At 67.1% G+C, this 18,999-nt stretch overlaps 1 protein-coding gene across 1 annotated transcript in view; it reads left to right on the forward strand.

The window, feature by feature from the left end:
* Positions 1–1,755: 1,755 nt before the first annotated feature.
* The window catches only part of cops8 (COP9 signalosome subunit 8), a 58,619-nt gene continuing 41,375 nt past the window's right edge, over positions 1,756–18,999 (forward strand). Inside the window, exon 1 of the mRNA XM_072578753.1 lies at positions 1,756–1,887. Coding sequence (XP_072434854.1) covers positions 1,810–1,887 — 78 coding nt within the window. The 5' untranslated portion in view covers positions 1,756–1,809. The remainder of the gene's footprint in view (positions 1,888–18,999) is intronic.

Raw genomic sequence — 18,999 nt, forward strand, 5'->3', positions numbered from 1 at the left:
GTGTTTTCTTTCTTCCTGGTGGTGGAATATAAATAAAGATTTATGCACTTGGTGTTTTTCACTGTGTCCGACACCTGCACGCACGTGACATTGGTGTTGGGGAAAAATGAACACTAAGAAAAGAAAAAGAAACAAAAAGTAAATAAACAGGAGTGTCAGAGATTCTGCTCACACTCGGAACCACATCTGAGCTGGCTGGGTTAGTGTCACATACTACCCACATGTAAATAAAGGGTGACTTGGGAGTGGAATGCCAGCTTTCGTGGAGTTAATTCACTACCAAATGGCCGAACAAGCAACTTAGCCGTGACAGATTGAATTCAAGAGTCGTGAGGTGATGTTGCAGCTGTACAGGACTTTGGTTAGGCCACATTTGGAGTACTGTGTGCAGTTCTGGTCGCCTCACTTTAGGAAAGATGTGGAAGCTTTGGAGAGGGTGCAGAGAAGATTTACCAGGATGTTGCCTGGAATGGAGAGTAGGTCGTACGAGGATAGGTTGAGAGTTCTCGGCCTTTTCTCGTTGGAACGGCGAAGGATGAGGGGTGACTTGATAGAGGTTTATAAGATGATCAGAGGAATAGATAGAGTAGACAGTCAGAAACTTTTTCCCCGGGTACAACAGAGTGTTACAAGGGGACATAAATTTAAGGTGAAGGGTGGAAGGTATAGGGGAGATGTCAGGGGTGGGTTCTTCACCCAGAGAGTGGTGGGGGCATGGAATGCGCTGCCCGTGGGAGTGGTAGAGTCAGATTCATTGGCGACCTTTAAGCGGCATTTGGATAGGTACATGGATGGGTGCTTAATCTAGGATAGAAGTTCGGCACAACATCGTGGGCCGAAGGGCCTGTTCTATGCTGTATTGTTCTATGTTCTATGTTCTATGTTCTAGATGTTAGAAAGTCAAACAGACTGCAACAGTTCAAGAAGGTGGCTCAGCTCTTGGGTGGCATGGTGGCTCAGTGGTTAGCACTGCTGCCTCACAGCACCAGGAACCTAGGTTCAATTCCTACCTCGACTGACTGTCTGTGTGGATTTCCACCTGCTGCTCCTGTTTCCTCTCACAATTCAAAGATGTGCAGTTCCCAAATTGCCCCTAGTATTAGGTGCATTACTCAGGGATAAATATCAGGGATAAATATAGGGGGGTGGGTTACTCTTTGGAGGGTGGATGTGGACTTGTTGGGCCGAAGGGCCTGTTTCCATAGTGTAGCGAATCTAATGTAATCACCACCTTCCAAAGAACAACTGGGGGCAGGCACCAAATCCTGGCCCAGTCAGATACGCCCATGTCCAATGAGTCAATAGAAAAATAGTGGGCTGGCAGCCAAGAAAAAGTGGATTGGTCACTGACACCTCCTTGAGGTCCCTTGGTGCGCAGAAATGGGCTGGCAGCACTCCGGGTAGAGTCGCCCTAGGACTGATGAAGAGTCAAATTGTGAACTCTGATTTCTCTATGCCCGGGTGCTGCCAGGCCAGCTGAACTTTTCCAGCAACTTCCAGTTGTTCACCCAGCCACAATCTGGAGTCTGGAGCCTGCCCCTGCTCCAGCTCCAGCTCCAGATGTCCAGGGGAGAGAAAGCACTGCACTGCCCTGGCTGAGCCAGCAGGGGGAGAAAGAGAGTGGGCACGCACGCGCACACACACTCTCGCTCCCGCTCTCTCTCTCACACTCCTCCTGTCCGGTAGGGCGGCGCTCAAGGGGCACCACCCATCCGATTCAGGAATACAACTCCCATGACCTCCGGGCGGTGACCCGGAAACGGAAGCGCAGCGGGTGGGCGGAGGACGGCGGTCGGTGCGGTGGGGAAGATGCCCGCAGCGGTGATGGCGGAAAACTCGGTGGGGTTCGGCAAACTGCTGGAGCAGTGTGAGCTCCAGGAGCTGGAGGTAAGGGTAAGGCGGGCCCCGCCGCCCCCGCTCCCCGCAGAGAGGCCTCAGCGCGAGCCCAGTGACAGATCACATCATAGAGGGGGGAGGGGCGAGCACTGTGTGTGTGGGGGGGGAGACAGAGAGGGGGCAGGCACTGTGTGTGTGGGGGGGAGACAGAGAGGGGCAGGCACTGTGTGTGTGGGGGGGAGACAGAGAGGGGCAGGCACTGTGTGTGGGGGGGGGAGACAGAGAGGGGCAGGCACTGTGTGTGTGGGGGGGGAGACAGAGAGGGGCAGGCACTGTGTGTGGGGGGGGGAGACAGAGAGGGGCAGGCACTGTGTGGGAGGGGGACAGTGAGGGGCAAGCACTGTGTGGGGGGCGGGGACAGTGAGGGGCAAGCACTGTGTATGGGGGGGGAGAACAGAAAGAGGGGCAGCACTGTGTGTGGGGGGGAGGGACAGAGAGGGTCAGGCTTTGTGTGTGTGGGGGGGGGGAACAGAGAGAGGGGGGGGGGGGGGGGGGGCAGGCTGCGTGTGGGGGGGGACAGAGAGAGGAGCAGGCACTGTGTGGGGTGGGGGGGGGGGAAACAGAGGGGCGGTCAGGCTTTGTGTGTGTGTGGGGGGGGGGACCGAGAGAGGGACAGGCACTGTGTGGGGGGGGACCGAGAGAGGGGCAGGCACTGTGTGTCGGGGGGGACAGAGAGCGGCAGGCACTGCGCGTGGGGGGCGACAGAGAGAGGGGCTGGCACTGTGTGGGGGGGGACAGTGAGGGGCTGGCACTGTGTGGGGGGGGGACAGTGAGGGGCAGGCACTGTGTGGGGGGGGGGGGAGAGACAGTGAGGGGCAAGCACTGTGTATGGAGGGGACAGAGACAGGGGCAGGCACTGTGTGTGGGGTGGGGGGGGGGGGGGACCGACAGAGGGGCAGGCACTGTGTGGGGGGGTGGAGGGGGGAAATAGAGAGGGGCAGGCACTGTGTGGGGGGGGGGACAGTGAGGGGCAGGCACTGTGTGGGGGGCGGGGACAGTGAGGGGCAAGCACTGTGTATGGAGGGGACAGAGAGGGGCAGGCACTGCGTGTGGGGGGGGACCGAGAGAGGGGCAGGCACTGTGTGGGGAGGACAGTGAGAGGGGCAGGCACTGTGTGTGTGGGGAGGACAGTGAGAGGGGCAGGCACTGTGTGTGGGGGGGGGACAGAGAGAGGGGCAGGCACTGTGTGGGGGGGGACAGAGAGAGGGGCAGGCACTGTGTGTGTGGGGGGGGGGATAGAGAGGGGCAGGCACTGTGTGTGGGGGGGGGGGGATAGAGAGGGGCAGGCACTGTGTGTGGGGGGGGGGGGATAGAGAGGGGCAGGCACTGTGTGGGGGGGGACCGAGAGAGGTGCAGGCACTGTGTGGGGAGGACAGTGAGAGGGGCAGGCACTGTGTGTGTGGGGAGGACAGAGAGAGGGGCAGGCACTGTGTGTGGGGGGGGACAGAGAGAGGGGCAGGCACTGTGTGTGTGGGGGGGGGATAGAGAGGGGCAGGCACTGTGTGTGGGGGGGGGGATAGAGAGGGGCAGGCACTGTGTGTGGGGGGGGGGGGGGGATAGAGAGGGGCAGGCACTGTGTGTGGGGGGGGGGGATAGAGAGGGGCAGGCACTGTGTGTGGGGGGGGGGGGATAGAGAGGGGCAGGCACTGTGTGTGGGGGGGGGGGGATAGAGAGGGGCAGGCACTGTGTGTGGGGGGGGGGGGACCGAGAGAGGGACAGGCACTGTGTGGGGGGGGACCGAGAGAGGGACAGGCACTGTGTGGGGGGGGACCGAGAGAGGGACAGGCACTGTGTGGGGGGGGACCGAGAGAGGGACAGGCACTGTGTGGGGGGGACCGAGAGAGGGACAGGCACTGTGTGGGGGGGACCGAGAGAGGGACAGGCACTGTGTGGGGGGGGACCGAGAGAGGGACAGGCACTGTGTGGGGGGGGACCGAGAGAGGGACAGGCACTGTGTGGGGGGGGACCGAGAGAGGGACAGGCACTGTGTGGGGGGGGACCGAGAGAGGGACAGGCACTGTGTGGGGGGGGACCGAGAGAGGGACAGGCACTGTGTCGGGGGGGACCGAGAGAGGGACAGGCACTGTGTCGGGGGGGACCGAGAGAGGGACAGGCACTGTGTGGGGGGGACAGAGAGAGGGGCAGGCACTGTGTGTGTTGGGGGGGGGTAGAGAGGGGGCAGGCACTGTGTGTGTGGCGGGGGGGGGGGGGGTGGAAACAGAGGGAGGGTCAGGCTTTGTGTGTGTTGTGGGGGCGGGGGGACTGAGAGAGGGACAGGCACTGTGTGGGGGGGGGGACCGAGAGAGGGGCAGGCACTGTGTGTCGGGGGGGACAGAGAGGGGCAGGCACTGTGTGTGGGGGGCGACAGAGAGAGGGGCGGGCACTGTGTGGGGGGGGGGACAGAGAGGGGGGCAGGCACTGTGTGGGGGGGGACAGAGAGGGGGGCAGGCACTGTGTGGGGGGGACAGAGAGGGGGGCAGGCACTGTGTGGGGGGACAGAGAGGGGCAGGCACTGTGTGTGGGGGGGGGGGGGGGACAGAGAGAGGGGCAGGCACTGTGTGTCGGGGGGGACAGAGAGAGGGGCAGGCACTGTGTGTCGGGGGGTACAGAGAGGGGGGGAAGGCACCTGTGTGGGGGGGGGACAGAGAGAGTGGCAGGCACTGTGTGTGGGGGGGGGTATAGAGAGGGGCAGGCACAGTGTGTGGGTGGGGTATAGAGAGGGGCAGGCACTGTGTGTGTGGGGGGACAGAGAGGGGGGGCAGGCACTGTGTGTGTGGGGGGGGGATAGAGAGGGGCAGGCACTGTGTGTGTGGGGGGGGGATAGAGAGGGGCAGGCACTGTGTGTGGGGGGGGGGATAGAGAGGGGCAGGCACTGTGTGTGTGGGGGGGGATAGAGAGTGGCAGGCACTGTGTGTGTGGGGGGGGAAGAGAGGGGCAGGCACTGTGTGTGTGGGGGGGATGGAGAGGGGCAGGCAATGTGTGTGTGGGGGGGATAGAGAGGGGCAGGCACTGTGTGTGTGGGGGGGGGATAGAGAGGGACAGGCACTGTGTGTGTGGGGGGGGGGAAACAGAGGGAGGGTCAGGCTTTGTGTGTGTGGGGGGGGGACCGTGAGAGGGGCAGGCACTGCGTGGGGGGGGGACCGAGAGAGGGACAGGCACTGTGTGGGGGGGGACCGAGAGAGGGACAGGCACTGTGTCGGGGGGGGACCGAGAGAGGGACAGGCACGTGTCGGGGGGGACCGAGAGAGGGACAGGCACTGTGTCGGGGGGGACCGAGAGAGGGACAGGCACTGTCGTGGGGGGGACAGAGAGAGGGGCAGGCACTGTGTGTGTTGGGGGGGGGGTAGAGAGGGGCAGGCACTGTGTGTGTGGCGGGGGGGGGGGGGGGTGGAAACAGAGGGAGGGTCAGGCTTTGTGTGTGTGTGGGGGGGGGGGACTGAGAGAGGGACAGGCACTGTGTGGGGGGGGGGACCGAGAGAGGGGCAGGCACTGTGTGTCGGGGGGGACAGAGAGGGGCAGGCACTGTGTGTGGGGGGCGACAGAGAGAGGGGCGGGCACTGTGTGGGGGGGGGGACAGAGAGGGGGGCAGGCACTGTGTGGGGGGGGGACAGAGAGGGGGGCAGGCACTGTGTGGGGGGGGACAGAGAGGGGGGCAGGCACTGTGTGGGGGGGAACAGAGAGGGGCAGGCACTGTGTGTGGGGGGGGGGGACAGAGAGAGGGGCAGGCACTGTGTGTCGGGGGGGACAGAGAGAGGGGCAGGCACTGTGTGTCGGGGGGTACAGAGAGGGGGGGAAGGCACTGTGTGGGGGGGGGACAGAGAGAGTGGCAGGCACTGTGTGTGGGGGGGGTATAGAGAGGGGCAGGCACAGTGTGTGGGTGGGGTATAGAGAGGGGCAGGCACTGTGTGTGTGGGGGGACAGAGAGGGGGGGCAGGCACTGTGTGTGTGGGGGGGGGATAGAGAGGGGCAGGCACTGTGTGTGTGGGGGGGGATAGAGAGGGGCAGGCACTGTGTGTGTGGGGGGGGATAGAGAGGGGCAGGCACTGTGTGTGTGGGGGGGGATAGAGAGTGGCAGGCACTGTGTGTGTGGGGGGGGATAGAGAGGGGCAGGCACTGTGTGTGTGGGGGGGGATAGAGAGGGACAGGCACTGTGTGTGTGGGGGGGGATAGAGAGGGGCAGGCACTGTGTGTGTGGGGGGGGATGGAGAGGGGCAGGCAATGTGTGTGTGGGGGGGGATAGAGAGGGGCAGGCACTGTGTGTGTGGGGGGGGATAGAGAGGGACAGGCACTGTGTGTGTGGGGGGGGGGAACAGAGGGAGGGTCAGGCTTTGTGTGTGTGGGGGGGGGACCGTGAGAGGGGCAGGCACTGCGTGGGGGGAGGGACAGAGAGAGGGGCAGGCTTTGTGTGTGGGGGGGGGAACGGAGTGAGGGGCAGGCAGTGTGTGTGGGGGGGGCAACAGTGAGGGGCAGGCACTGTTTGGGGGGGGGGGGAACCGAGAGAGGGGCAGGCACTGTGTGGGGGAGACAGAGAGAGGGGCAGGCACTGTGTGGGGGGGTACAGAGAGGGGGGCAGGCACTGTGTGTGGGGGGGTACAGAGAGAGGGGCAGGCACTGTGTGTGTTGGGGGGGGATAGAGAGGGGCAGGCAGTGTGTTTGTGGAGGGGGGGGACCGAGAGAGGGACAGGCACTGTGGGGGGGGGGGGGGGGGGGGCGAGAGAGGGGCAGGCACTGTGGGGGAGGGGGGGGGGGGGACCGAGAGAGGGGCAGGCACTGTGTGGGGGGGGACTGAGAGAGGGGCAGGCACTGTGTGTGTGGGGGGGGGGATAGAGAGGGGCAGGCACTGTGTGTGGGGGGGGATAGAGAGGGGCAGGCACTGTGTGTGTGGGGGGGGGGGGGGGTCAGAGAGAGGGGCAGGCACTGTGTGGGGGGTCAGAGAGAGGGGCAGGCACTGTGTGGGGGGTGGGATAGAGAGGGGCAGGCACTTTGTGTGGGGGGGGGACAGAGAGGGGCAGGCACTTTGTGTGGGGGGGGGGACAGAGAGGGGCAGGCACTGTGTGTGGGGGGGGACAGAGAGAGGGGCAGACACTGTGGGGGGGGACAGAGAGAGGGGCAGACACTGTGGGGGGGGACAGAGAGAGGGGCAGGCACTGTGTGGGGGGGGACAGAGAAAGGGGCAGGCACTGTGTGGGGGGGGACAGAGAGAGGGGCAGGCACTGTGTGGGGGGGGACAGAGAGAGGGGCAGGCACTGTGTGGGGGGGGACAGTGAGAGGGGCAGGCACTGTGTGGGGGGGACCGAGAGAGGGACAGGCACTGTGTGGGGGGGGACCGAGAGAGGGGCAGGCACTGTGTGTGGGGGGGGGGACAGAGAGAGGGGCAGGCACTGTGTGGGGGGGACTGAGAGAGGGGCAGGCACTGTGTGTGTGGGGGGGGGATAGAGAGGGGCAGGCAATGTGTGTGTGGGGGGGGAATAGAGAGGGGCAGGCACTGTGTGTGTGGGGGTGGGATAGAGAGGGGCAGGCACTGTGTGTGGGGCGGGGGGGGGAATAGAGAGGGGCAGGCACCGTGTGTGGGGGGGGGACACCGAGAGACGGACAGGCACTGTGTGGGGGGGGACCGAGAGAGGGACAGGCACTGTGTGGGGGGGGACCGAGAGAGGGACAGGCACTGTGTGGGGGGGGACCGAGAGAGGGACAGGCACTGTGTGGGGGGGGACCGAGAGAGGGGCAGGCACTGTGTGTCGGGGGGGACAGAGAGGGGCAGGCACTGTGTGTGGGGCGCGACAGAGAGAGGGGCAGGCACTGTGTGGGGGGGGGACAGAGAGGGGGGCAGGCACTGTGTGGGGGGGGGGGCAGAGAGGGGGGCAGGCACTGTGTGGGGGGGAGATAGAGAGGGGCAGGCACTGTGTGGGGGGGGGACAGAGAGAGGGGCAGGCACTGTGTGGGGGGGGACAGAGAGAGGGGCAGGCACTGTGTGGGGGGGGGACAGAGAGAGGGGCAGGCACTGTGTGGGGGGGGACAGAGAGAGGGGCAGGCACTGTGTGGGGGTGGACAGAGAGAGGGGCAGGCACTGTGTGGGGGGGGACAGAGAGAGGGGCAGGCACTGTGTGGGGGGGGACAGAGAGAGGGGCAGGCACTGTGTGGGGGGGGGACAGAGAGGGGCAGGCACTGTGGGGGGGGACAGAGAGGGGCAGGCACTGTGGGGGGGGACAGAGAGAGGGGCAGGCACTGTGTCGGGGGGGACAGAGAGAGGGGCAGGCACTGTGTGGGGGGGAACAGAGAGGGGCAGGCACTGTGTGTGGTGGGGGGGACAGAGAGAGGGGCAGGCACTGTGTGGGGGGGGTACAGAGAGGGGGGGAAGGCACTGTGTGGGGGGGGGACAGAGAGAGTGGCAGGCACTGTGTGGGGGGGGGTATAGAGAGGGGCAGGCACAGTGTGTGGGGGGGGGTATAGAGAGGGGCAGGCACTGTGTGTGGGGGGACAGAGGGGGGCAGGCACTGTGTGTGTGGGGGGGGGATAGAGAGGGGCAGGCACTGTGTGTGTGGGGGGGGATAGAGAGGGGCAGGCACTGTGTGTGTGGGGGGGGATAGAGAGGGGCAGGCACTGTGTGTGTGGGGGGGGATAGAGAGGGGCAGGCACTGTGTGTGTGGGGGGGGATAGAGAGGGGCAGGCACTGTGTGTGGGGGGGGATAGAGAGGGGCAGGCACTGTGTGTGTTGGGGGGGATAGAGAGGGGCAGGCACTGTGTGTGTGGGGGGGGGAGACAGAGAGGGGCAGGCACTGTGTGTGTGGGGGGGGACGGAGAGGGGGGCAGGCACTGTGTGTGTGGGGGGGGGATAGAGAGAGGCAGGCACTGTGTGGGGGGGGACAGAGAGGGCGGCAGGCACTGTGTGTGGGGGGGGGGGGAGACAGAGAGGGGCAGGCACTGTGTGGGGGGTGACAGAGAGGGGCAGGCACTGTGTGGGGGGGGACAGAGAGAGGGGGGCAGGCACTGTGTGTGGGGTGGGGGAGACAGAGAGGCGGCAGGCACTGTGTGTGGGGGTGGGGAGACAGAGAGGGGCAGGCACTGTGTGGGGGGTCAGAGAGAGGGGCAGGCACTGTGTGGGGGGTGGGATAGAGAGGGGCAGGCACTTTGTGTGGGGGGGGGACAGAGAGGGGCAGGCACTTTGTGTGGGGGGGGGGGACAGAGAGGGGCAGGCACTGTGTGTGGGGGGGGACAGAGAGAGGGGCAGACACTGTGGGGGGGGACAGAGAGAGGGGCAGACACTGTGGGGGGGGACAGAGAGAGGGGCAGGCACTGTGTGGGGGGGGACAGAGAAAGGGGCAGGCACTGTGTGGGGGGGGACAGAGAGAGGGGCAGGCACTGTGTGGGGGGGGACAGAGAGAGGGGCAGGCACTGTGTGGGGGGGGGACAGTGAGAGGGGCAGGCACTGTGTGGGGGGGGACCGAGAGAGGGACAGGCACTGTGTGGGGGGGGACCGAGAGAGGGGCAGGCACTGTGTGTGGGGGGGGGGGACAGAGAGAGGGGCAGGCACTGTGTGGGGGGGACTGAGAGAGGGGCAGGCACTGTGTGTGTGGGGGGGGGGATAGAGAGGGGCAGGCAATGTGTGTGTGGGGGGGGAATAGAGAGGGGCAGGCACTGTGTGTGTGGGGGTGGGATAGAGAGGGGCAGGCACTGTGTGTGGGGCGGGGGGGGGAATAGAGAGGGGCAGGCACCGTGTGTGGGGGGGGGGACACCGAGAGACGGACAGGCACTGTGTGGGGGGGGGACCGAGAGAGGGACAGGCACTGTGTGGGGGGGGACCGAGAGAGGGACAGGCACTGTGTGGGGGGGGACCGAGAGAGGGACAGGCACTGTGTGGGGGGGGACCGAGAGAGGGGCAGGCACTGTGTGTCGGGGGGGACAGAGAGGGGCAGGCACTGTGTGTGGGGCGCGACAGAGAGAGGGGCAGGCACTGTGTGGGGGGGGGACAGAGAGGGGGGCAGGCACTGTGTGGGGGGGGGGGCAGAGAGGGGGGCAGGCACTGTGTGGGGGGGAGATAGAGAGGGGCAGGCACTGTGTGGGGGGGGGACAGAGAGAGGGGCAGGCACTGTGTGGGGGGGGACAGAGAGAGGGGCAGGCACTGTGTGGGGGTGGACAGAGAGAGGGGCAGGCACTGTGTGGGGGGGGGACAGAGAGAGGGGCAGGCACTGTGTGGGGGGGGACAGAGAGAGGGGCAGGCACTGTGTGGGGGGGGACAGAGAGGGGCAGGCACTGTGGGGGGGGACAGAGAGGGGCAGGCACTGTGGGGGGGGGACAGAGAGAGGGGCAGGCACTGTGTCGGGGGGGACAGAGAGAGGGGCAGGCACTGTGTGGGGGGGAACAGAGAGGGCAGGCACTGTGTGTGGTGGGGGGGACAGAGAGAGGGGCAGGCACTGTGTGGGGGGGTACAGAGAGGGGGGGAAGGCACTGTGTGGGGGGGGGACAGAGAGAGTGGCAGGCACTGTGTGGGGGGGGTATAGAGAGGGGCAGGCACAGTGTGTGGGGGGGGGTATAGAGAGGGGCAGGCACTGTGTGTGGGGGGACAGAGGGGGGCAGGCACTGTGTGTGTGGGGGGGGGATAGAGAGGGGCAGGCACTGTGTGTGTGGGGGGGGATAGAGAGGGGCAGGCACTGTGTGTGTGGGGGGGGATAGAGAGGGGCAGGCACTGTGTGTGTGGGGGGGGATAGAGAGGGGCAGGCACTGTGTGTGTGGGGGGGGATAGAGAGGGGCAGGCACTGTGTGTGGGGGGGGGATAGAGAGGGGCAGGCACTGTGTGTGTTGGGGGGGATAGAGAGGGGCAGGCACTGTGTGTGTGGGGGGGGGAGACAGAGAGGGGCAGGCACTGTGTGTGTGGGGGGGGACGGAGAGGGGGGCAGGCACTGTGTGTGTGGGGGGGGGATAGAGAGAGGCAGGCACTGTGTGGGGGGGGACAGAGAGGGCGGCAGGCACTGTGTGTGGGGGGGGGGGGGAGACAGAGAGGGGCAGGCACTGTGTGGGGGGTGACAGAGAGGGGCAGGCACTGTGTGGGGGGGGACAGAGAGAGGGGGGCAGGCACTGTGTGTGGGGTGGGGGAGACAGAGAGGCGGCAGGCACTGTGTGTGGGGGTGGGGAGACAGAGAGGGGCAGGCACTGTGTGTGTGGGGGGGAGACAGAGGGGCAGGCACTGTGTGTGGGGGGGGGAAGACAGAGAGGGGCAGGCACTGTGTGTGGGGGGGGAGACAGAGAGGGGCAGGCACTGTGTGTGGGGGGGGACAGAGAGAGGGGCAGGCACTGTGTGTGTGGGGGGGAGACAGAGGGGCAGGCACTGTGTGTGGGGGGGGGAAGACAGAGAGGGGCAGGCACTGTGTGTGGGGGGGGAGACAGAGAGGGGCAGGCACTGTGTGTGGGGGGGGACAGAGAGAGGGGCAGGCACTGTGCGTGGGGGGGGGACAGAGAGGGGCAGGCACTGTGCTTGGGGGGGGGACAGAGAGGGGCAGGCACTGTGCTTGGGGGGGGGACAGAGAGGGGCAGGCACTGTGCGTGGGGGGGGGACAGAGAGGGGCATGCACTGTGCGTCGGGGGGGACAGAGAGGGGCAGGCACTGTGCGTCGGGGGGGACAGAGAGGGGCAGGCACTGTGTGTGGGGGGGGGGGGAGAGAGACAGAGAGCGGCAGGCACTGTGTGTGGGGGGGGGGAGACAGAGAGGGGCAGGCACTGTGTGTGGGGGGGGGAGACAGAGAGGGGCAGGCACTGTGTGTGGGGGGGGAGACAGAGAGGGGCAGGCACTGTGTGTGGGGGGGGGGAGACAGAGAGGGGCAGGCACTGTGTGTGGGGGGGGGGAGACAGAGGGGCAGGCACTGTGTGTGGGGGGGGGAGACAGAGCGGCAGGCACTGTGTGTGGGGGGGGGCGTGGAGACAGAGGGGCAGGCACTGTGTGTGGGGGGTGAGACAGAGAGGGGCAGGCACTGTGTGTGGGGGGGGGAGACAGAGGGGCAGGCACTGTGTGTGGGGGAGGGGAGACAGAGAGGGGCAGGCACTGTGTGGGGGGGGGGGGGGAGACAGAGGGACAGGCACTGTGCGTGGGGGGGGACAGAGAGAGGGGCAGGCACTGTGCGTGGGGGGGGGACAGAGAGGGGCAGGGCACTGTGCGTGGGGGGGGGGGACAGAGAGGGGCAGGCACTGTGCGTGGGGGGGGGACAGAGAGGGGCAGGCACTGTGCGTGGGGGGGGGACAGAGAGGGGCAGGCACTGTGCGTCGGGGGGGACAGAGAGGGGCAGGCACTGTGTGTGGGGGGGGACAGAGAGGGGCAGGCACTGTGTGGGGGGGACAGAGAGAGGGGCAGGCACTGTGTGGGGGGGGGACAGAGAGGGGCAGGCACTGTGTGTGGGGGGGGACAGAGAGGGGCAGGCACTGTGTGGGGGGGACAGAGAGAGGGGCAGGCACTGTGTGGGGGGGGGACAGAGAGGGGCAGGCACTGTGTGTGTCGGGGGGGACAGAGAGGGGGCAGGCAGTGTGTGTGTGGGGGGGGGGAAACAGAGGGAGGGTCAGGCTTTGTGTGTGTGGGGGGGGGGGGGACCGAGAGAGGGACAGGCACTGTGTATGGGGGGGGAACAGAGAGAGGGGCAGGCACTGCGTGTGGGGGGGGACAGAGAGAGGGGCAGGCACTGTGTGGGGGGGGGGGGGGGATAGAGAGGGGCAGGCACTGTGTGGGGGGGGGGATAGAGAAGGGCAGGCACTGTGTGTGGGGGGGGGATAGAGAGGGGCAGGCACTGTGTGTGGGGAGGGGGATAGAGAGGGGCAGGCATTGTGTGTGGGGAGGGGGATAGAGAGGGGCAGGCATTGTGTGTGGGGAGGGGGATAGAGAGGGGCAGGCACTGTGTGTGGGGGGGGAGACAGAGAGGGGCAGGCACTGTGTGGGAGGGGGACAGTGAGGGGCAAGCACTGTGTATGGATGGGACAGAGAGGGGCAGGCACTGTGTATGGGGGGGGAGAACAGAAAGAGGGGCAGCACTGTGTGTGGGGGGGAGGGACAGAGAGGGTCAGGCTTTGTGTGTGTGGGGGGGGGAACAGAGAGAGGGGCAGGCACTGCGTGTGGGGGGGGGACAGAGAGAGGAGCAGGCACTGTGTGGGGTGCGGGGGGGGAAACAGAGGGGCGGTCAGGCTTTGTGTGTGTGTGGGGGGGGACCGAGAGAGGGGCAGGCACTGTGTGTCGGGGGGGACAGAGAGCGGCAGGCACTGCGCGTGGGGGGCGACAGAGAGAGGGGCAGGCACTGTGTGGGGGGGTGGAGGGGGGAAATAGAGAGGGGCTGGCACTGTGTGGGGGGGGGGACAGTGAGGGGCAGGCACTGTGTGGGGGGGGGGGGGGAGAGACAGTGAGGGCAAGCACTGTGTATGGAGGGGACAGAGACAGGGGCAGGCACTGTGTGTGTGGGGGGGGGGGGGGGGGACCGACAGAGGGGCAGGCACTGTGTGGGGGGGGGGACAGAGAGAGGGGCAGGCACTGTGTGGGGTGGGGGGGGAAACAGAGGGACGGTCAGGCTTTGTGTGTGTGGGGGGGGGACCGAGAGAGGGACAGGCACTGTGTGGGGGGGGACCGAGAGAGGTGCAGGCACTGTGTGGGGAGGACAGTGAGAGGGGCAGGCACTGTGTGTGTGGGGAGGACAGTGAGAGGGGCAGGCACTGTGTGGGGGGGACAGAGAGAGGGGCAGGCACTGTGTGTGTGGGGGGGGGGATAGAGAGGGGCAGGCACTGTGTGTGTGGGGGTGGGATAGAGAGGGGCAGGCACTGTGTGTGTGGGGGTGGGATAGAGAGGGGCAGGCACTGTGTGTGGGGGGGGGGGGGGATAGAGAGGGGCAGGCACTGTGTGTGGGGGGGGGGGGGGGGGATAGAGAGGGGGCAGGCACTGTGTGTGGGGGGGGGGGGGACCGAGAGACGGACAGGCACTGTGTGGGGGGGGACCCGAGAGAGGGACAGGCACTGTGTGGGGGGGGACGAGAGAGGGACAGGCACTGTGTGGGGGGGACCGAGAGAGGGACAGGCACTGTGTGGGGGGGGACCGAGAGAGGGACAGGCACTGTGTGGGGGGGGGACCGAGAGAGGGACAGGCACTGTGTGGGGGGGGGACCGAGAGAGGGACAGGCACTGTGTGGGGGGGGACCGAGAGAGGGACAGGCACTGTGTCGGGGGGGACCGAGAGAGGGACAGGCACTGTGTCGGGGGGGACCGAGAGAGGGGCAGGCACTGTGTCGGGGGGGGACCGAGAGAGGGACAGGCACTGTGTGGGGGGGACAGAGAGAGGGGCAGGCACTGTGTGTGTTGGGGGGGGGTAGAGAGGGGCAGGCACTGTGTGTGTGGCGGGGGGGGAGGGGGTGGAAACAGAGGGAGGGTCAGGCTTTGTGTGTGTGTGGGGGGGGGGGGACCGAGAGAGGGACAGGCACTGTGTGGGGGGGGGGACCGAGAGAGGGGCAGGCACTGTGTGTCGGGGGGGACAGAGAGGGGCAGGCACTGTGTGGGGGGGGAACAGAGAGGGGCAGGCACTGTGTGTGGGGGGGGGGGACAGAGAGAGGGGCAGGCACTGTGTGTCGGGGGGGACAGAGAGAGGGGCAGGCACTGTGTGTCGGGGAGTACAGAGAGGGGGGGAAGGCACTGTGTGGGGGGGGGGACAGAGAGAGTGGCAGGCACTGTGTGTGGGGGGGGTATAGAGAGGGGCAGGCACAGTGTGTGGGTGGGGTATAGAGAGGGGCAGGCACTGTGTGTGTGGGGGGACAGAGAGGGGGGGCAGGCACTGTGTGTGTGGGGGGGGGATAGAGAGGGGCAGGCACTGTGTGTGGGGGGGGGGATAGAGAGGGGCAGGCACTGTGTGTGTGGGGGGGATAGAGAGGGGCAGGCACTGTGTGTGTGGGGGGGGATGGAGAGGGGCAGGCACTGTGTGTGGGGGGGGATAGAGAGGGGCAGGCACTGTGTGTGTGGGGGGGATAGAGAGGGGCAGGCACTGTGTGTGTGGGGGGGGGATAGAGAGGGACAGGCACTGTGTGTGTGGGGGGGGGGAACAGAGGGAGGGTCAGGCTTTGTGTGTGTGGGGGGGGGACCGTGAGAGGGGCAGGCACTGCGTGGGGGGAGGGACAGAGAGAGGGGCAGGCTTTGTGTGTGGGGGGGGGAACGGAGTGAGGGGCAGGCAGTGTGTGTGGGGGGGGGGAACAGTGAGGGGCAGGCACTGTTTGGGGGGGGGGGGACCGAGGAGAGGGGCAGGCACTGTGTGGGGGAGACAGAGAGAGGGGCAGGCACTGTGTGGGGGGGTACAGAGAGGGGGGCAGGCACTGTGTGTGGGGGGGGTACAGAGAGGGGGGCAGGCACTGTGTGTGGGGGGGGGGGGTACAGAGAGAGGGGCAGGCACTGTGTGTGTTGGGGGGGGATAGAGAGGGGCAGGCAGTGTGTTGTGGAGGGGGGGGACCGAGAGGGGGACAGGCACTGTGGGGTGGGGGGGGGCGAGAGAGGGGCAGGCACTGTGGGGGGGGGGGGGAACCGAGAGAGGGGCAGGCACTGTGTGGGGGGGGATAGAGAAGGGCAGCACTGTGTGTGGGGGGGGGATAGAGAGGGGCAGGCACTGTGTGTGGGGAGGGGGATAGAGAGGGGCAGGCATTGTGTGTGGGGAGGGGGATAGAGAGGGGCAGGCATTGTGTGTGGGGAGGGGGATAGAGAGGGGCAGGCACTGTGTGTGGGGGGGGAGACAGAGAGGGGCAGGCACTGTGTGGGAGGGGGACAGTGAGGGGCAAGCACTGTGTATGGATGGGACAGAGAGGGGCAGGCACTGTGTATGGGGGGGGAGAACAGAAAGAGGGGCAGCACTGTGTGTGGGGGGGAGGGACAGAGAGGGTCAGGCTTTGTGTGTGTGGGGGGGGGAACAGAGAGAGGGGCAGGCACTGCGTGTGGGGGGGGACAGAGAGAGGAGCAGGCACTGTGTGGGGTGGGGGGGGGGAAACAGAGGGGCGGTCAGGCTTTGTGTGTGTGTGGGGGGGGGACCGAGAGAGGGGCAGGCACTGTGTGTCGGGGGGGACAGAGAGCGGCAGGCACTGCGCGTGGGGGGCGACAGAGAGAGGGGCAGGCACTGTGTGGGGGGGTGGAGGGGGGAAATAGAGAGGGGCTGGCACTGTGTGGGGGGGGGGACAGTGAGGGGCAGGCACTGTGTGGGGGGGGGGGGGGAGAGACAGTGAGGGGCAAGCACTGTGTATGGAGGGGACAGAGACAGGGGCAGGCACTGTGGGGGGGGGGGGGGGGGGGACCGACAGAGGGGCAGGCACTGTGTGGGGGGGGTGGAGGGGGAAATAGAGAGGGGCAGGCACTGTGTGGGGGGGGGACAGTGAGGGGCAGGCACTGTGTGGGGGGCGGGGACAGTGAGGGGCAAGCACTGTGTATGGAGGGGACGGAGAGGGGCAGGCACTGCGTGTGGGGGGGGACAGGGGGGGAGAGAGGGGCAGGCACTGTGTGGGGTGGGGGGGGGAAACAGAGGGGACGGTCAGGCTTTGTGTGTGTGGGGGGGGGACCGAGAGAGGGACAGGCACTGTGTGGGGGGGGACCGAGAGAGGTGCAGGGCACTGTGTGGGGAGGACAGTGAGAGGGGCAGGCACTGTGTGTGTGGGGAGGACAGTGAGAGGGGCAGGCACTGTGTGGGGGGGGACAGAGAGAGGGGCAGGCACTGTGTGTGTGGGGGGGGGGATAGAGAGGGGCAGGCACTGTGTGTGTGGGGGGTGGGATAGAGAGGGGCAGGCACTGTGTGTGGGGGGGGGGGGGGGGATAGAGAGGGGGCAGGCACTGTGTGTGGGGGGGGGGGGGGATAGAGAGGGGCAGGCACTGTGTGTGGGGGGGGGGGACCGAGAGACGACAGGCACTGTGTGGGGGGGGACCGAGAGAGGGACAGGCACTGTGTGGGGGGGGGACCGAGAGAGGGACAGGCACTGTGTGGGGGGGGACCGAGAGAGGGACAGGCACTGTGTGGGGGGGGACCGAGAGAGGGACAGGCACTGTGTGGGGGGGGACCGAGAGAGGGACAGGCACTGTGTGGGGGGGGACCGAGAGAGGGACAGGCACTGTGTGGGGGGGGGACCGAGAGAGGGACAGGCACTGTGTGGGGGGGGACCGAGAGAGGGACAGGCACTGTGTGGGGGGGGGGACCGAGAGAGGGGCAGGCACTGTGTGTCGGGGGGGGACAGAGAGAGGGGCAGGGCACTGTGTGTGGGGGGGGGGGGGGGAAAGAGAGAGGGGCAGGCACTGTGTGTCGGGGGGGACAGAGAGAGGGGCAGGCACTGTGTGTCGGGGGGTACAGAGAGGGGGGGGAAGGCACTGTGTGGGGGGGGGACAGAGAGAGTGGCAGGCACTGTGTGTGGGGGGGGGTATAGAGAGGGGCAGGCACAGTGTGTGGGTGGGGTATAGAGAGGGGCAGGCACTGTGTGTGTGGGGGGACAGAGAGGGGGGGCAGGCACTGTGTGTGTGGGGGGGGGATAGAGAGGGGCAGGCACTGTGTGTGGGGGGGGGGATAGAGAGGGGCAGGCACTGTGTGTGTGGGGGGGGGGATAGAGAGGGGCAGGCACTGTGTGTGTGGGGGGGGATGGAGAGGGGCAGGCACTGTGTGTGGGGGGGGATAGAGAGGGGCAGGCACTGTGGTGTGTGGGGGGGGATAGAGAGGGGCAGGCACTGTGTGTGTGGGGGGGGATAGAGAGGGACAGGCACTGTGTGTGTGGGGGGGGGGGACAGAGGGAGGGGTCAGGCTTTGTGTGTGTGGGGGGGGGACCGTGAGAGGGGCAGGCACTGCGTGGGGGGAGGGACAGAGAGAGGGGCAGGCTTTGTGTGTGGGGGGGGGAACGGAGTGAGGGGCAGGCAGTGTGTGTGGGGGGGGGGGAACAGTGAGGGGCAGGCACTGTTTGGGGGGGGGGGGGACCGAGAGAGGGGGCAGGCACTGTGTGGGGGAGACAGAGAGAGGGGCAGGCACTGTGTGGGGGGGTACAGAGAGGGGGGCAGGCACTGTGTGTGGGGGGGTACAGAGAGGGGGGCAGGCACTGTGTGTGGGGGGGGGGGGGGACAGGAGAGAGGGGCAGGGCACTGTGTGTCGGGGGGGGACAGAGAGAGGGGCAGGCACTGTGTGTCGGGGGGGACAGAGAGAGGGGCAGGCACTGTGTGGGGGGGGGACAGAGAGGGGCAGGCACTGTGTGTGTGGGGGTGGATAGAGAGGGGCAGGCACTGTGTGTGGGGGGGGGATAGAGAGGGGCAGGCACTGTGTGTGGGGGGGGGGGGGATAGAGAGGGGGCAGGGCACTGTGTGTGGGGGGGGGGGGGATAGAGAGGGGGCAGGCACTGTGTGTGGGGGGGGGGGGGGATAGAGAGGGGCAGGCACTGTGTGTGGGGGGGGGGGGGACCGAGAGACGGACAGGCACTGTGTGGGGGGGGACCGAGAGAGGGACAGGCACTGTGTGGGGGGGGACCGAGAGAGGGACAGGCACTGTGTGGGGGGGGACCGAGAGAGGGACAGGCACTGTGTGGGGGGGGACCGAGAGAGGGACAGGCACTGTGTGGGGGGGGACCGAGAGAGGGACAGGCACTGTGTGGGGGGGGGACCGAGAGAGGGACAGGCACTGTGTGGGGGGGGACCGAGAGAAGGGACAGGCACTGTGTCGGGGGGGACCGAGAGAGGGGGCAGGCACTGTGTGGGGGGGGACAGAGAGCGGGGCAGGCACTGTGTGTGTTGGGGGGGGGTAGAGAGGGGCAGGCACTGTGTTTCCGCCACACACAGAGGGAGGGTCAGGCTTTGTGTGTGTGTGGGCGGGGGGGACCGAGAGAGGGACAGGCACTGTGGGGGGGGGACCGAGAGTGGGCAGGCACTGTGTGTCGGGGGGGGACAGAGAGGGGCAGGCACTGTGTGTGGGGGGCGACAGAGAGAGGGGCAGGCACTGTGTGGGGGGGGACAGAGAGGGGGGCAGGCACTGTGTGGGGGGGGGACAGAGAGAGGGGCAGGCACTGTGTGTCGGGGGGGACAGAGAGAGGGGCAGGCACTGTGTGGGGGGGGGACAGAGAGAGGGGCAGGCACTGTGTGGGGGGGGGACAGAGAGAGGGGCAGGCA

The sequence above is a fragment of the Chiloscyllium punctatum genome, chromosome 10, assembly GCF_047496795.1.
Source record: "Chiloscyllium punctatum isolate Juve2018m chromosome 10, sChiPun1.3, whole genome shotgun sequence".
Lineage (NCBI taxonomy): Eukaryota > Metazoa > Chordata > Chondrichthyes > Orectolobiformes > Hemiscylliidae > Chiloscyllium > Chiloscyllium punctatum.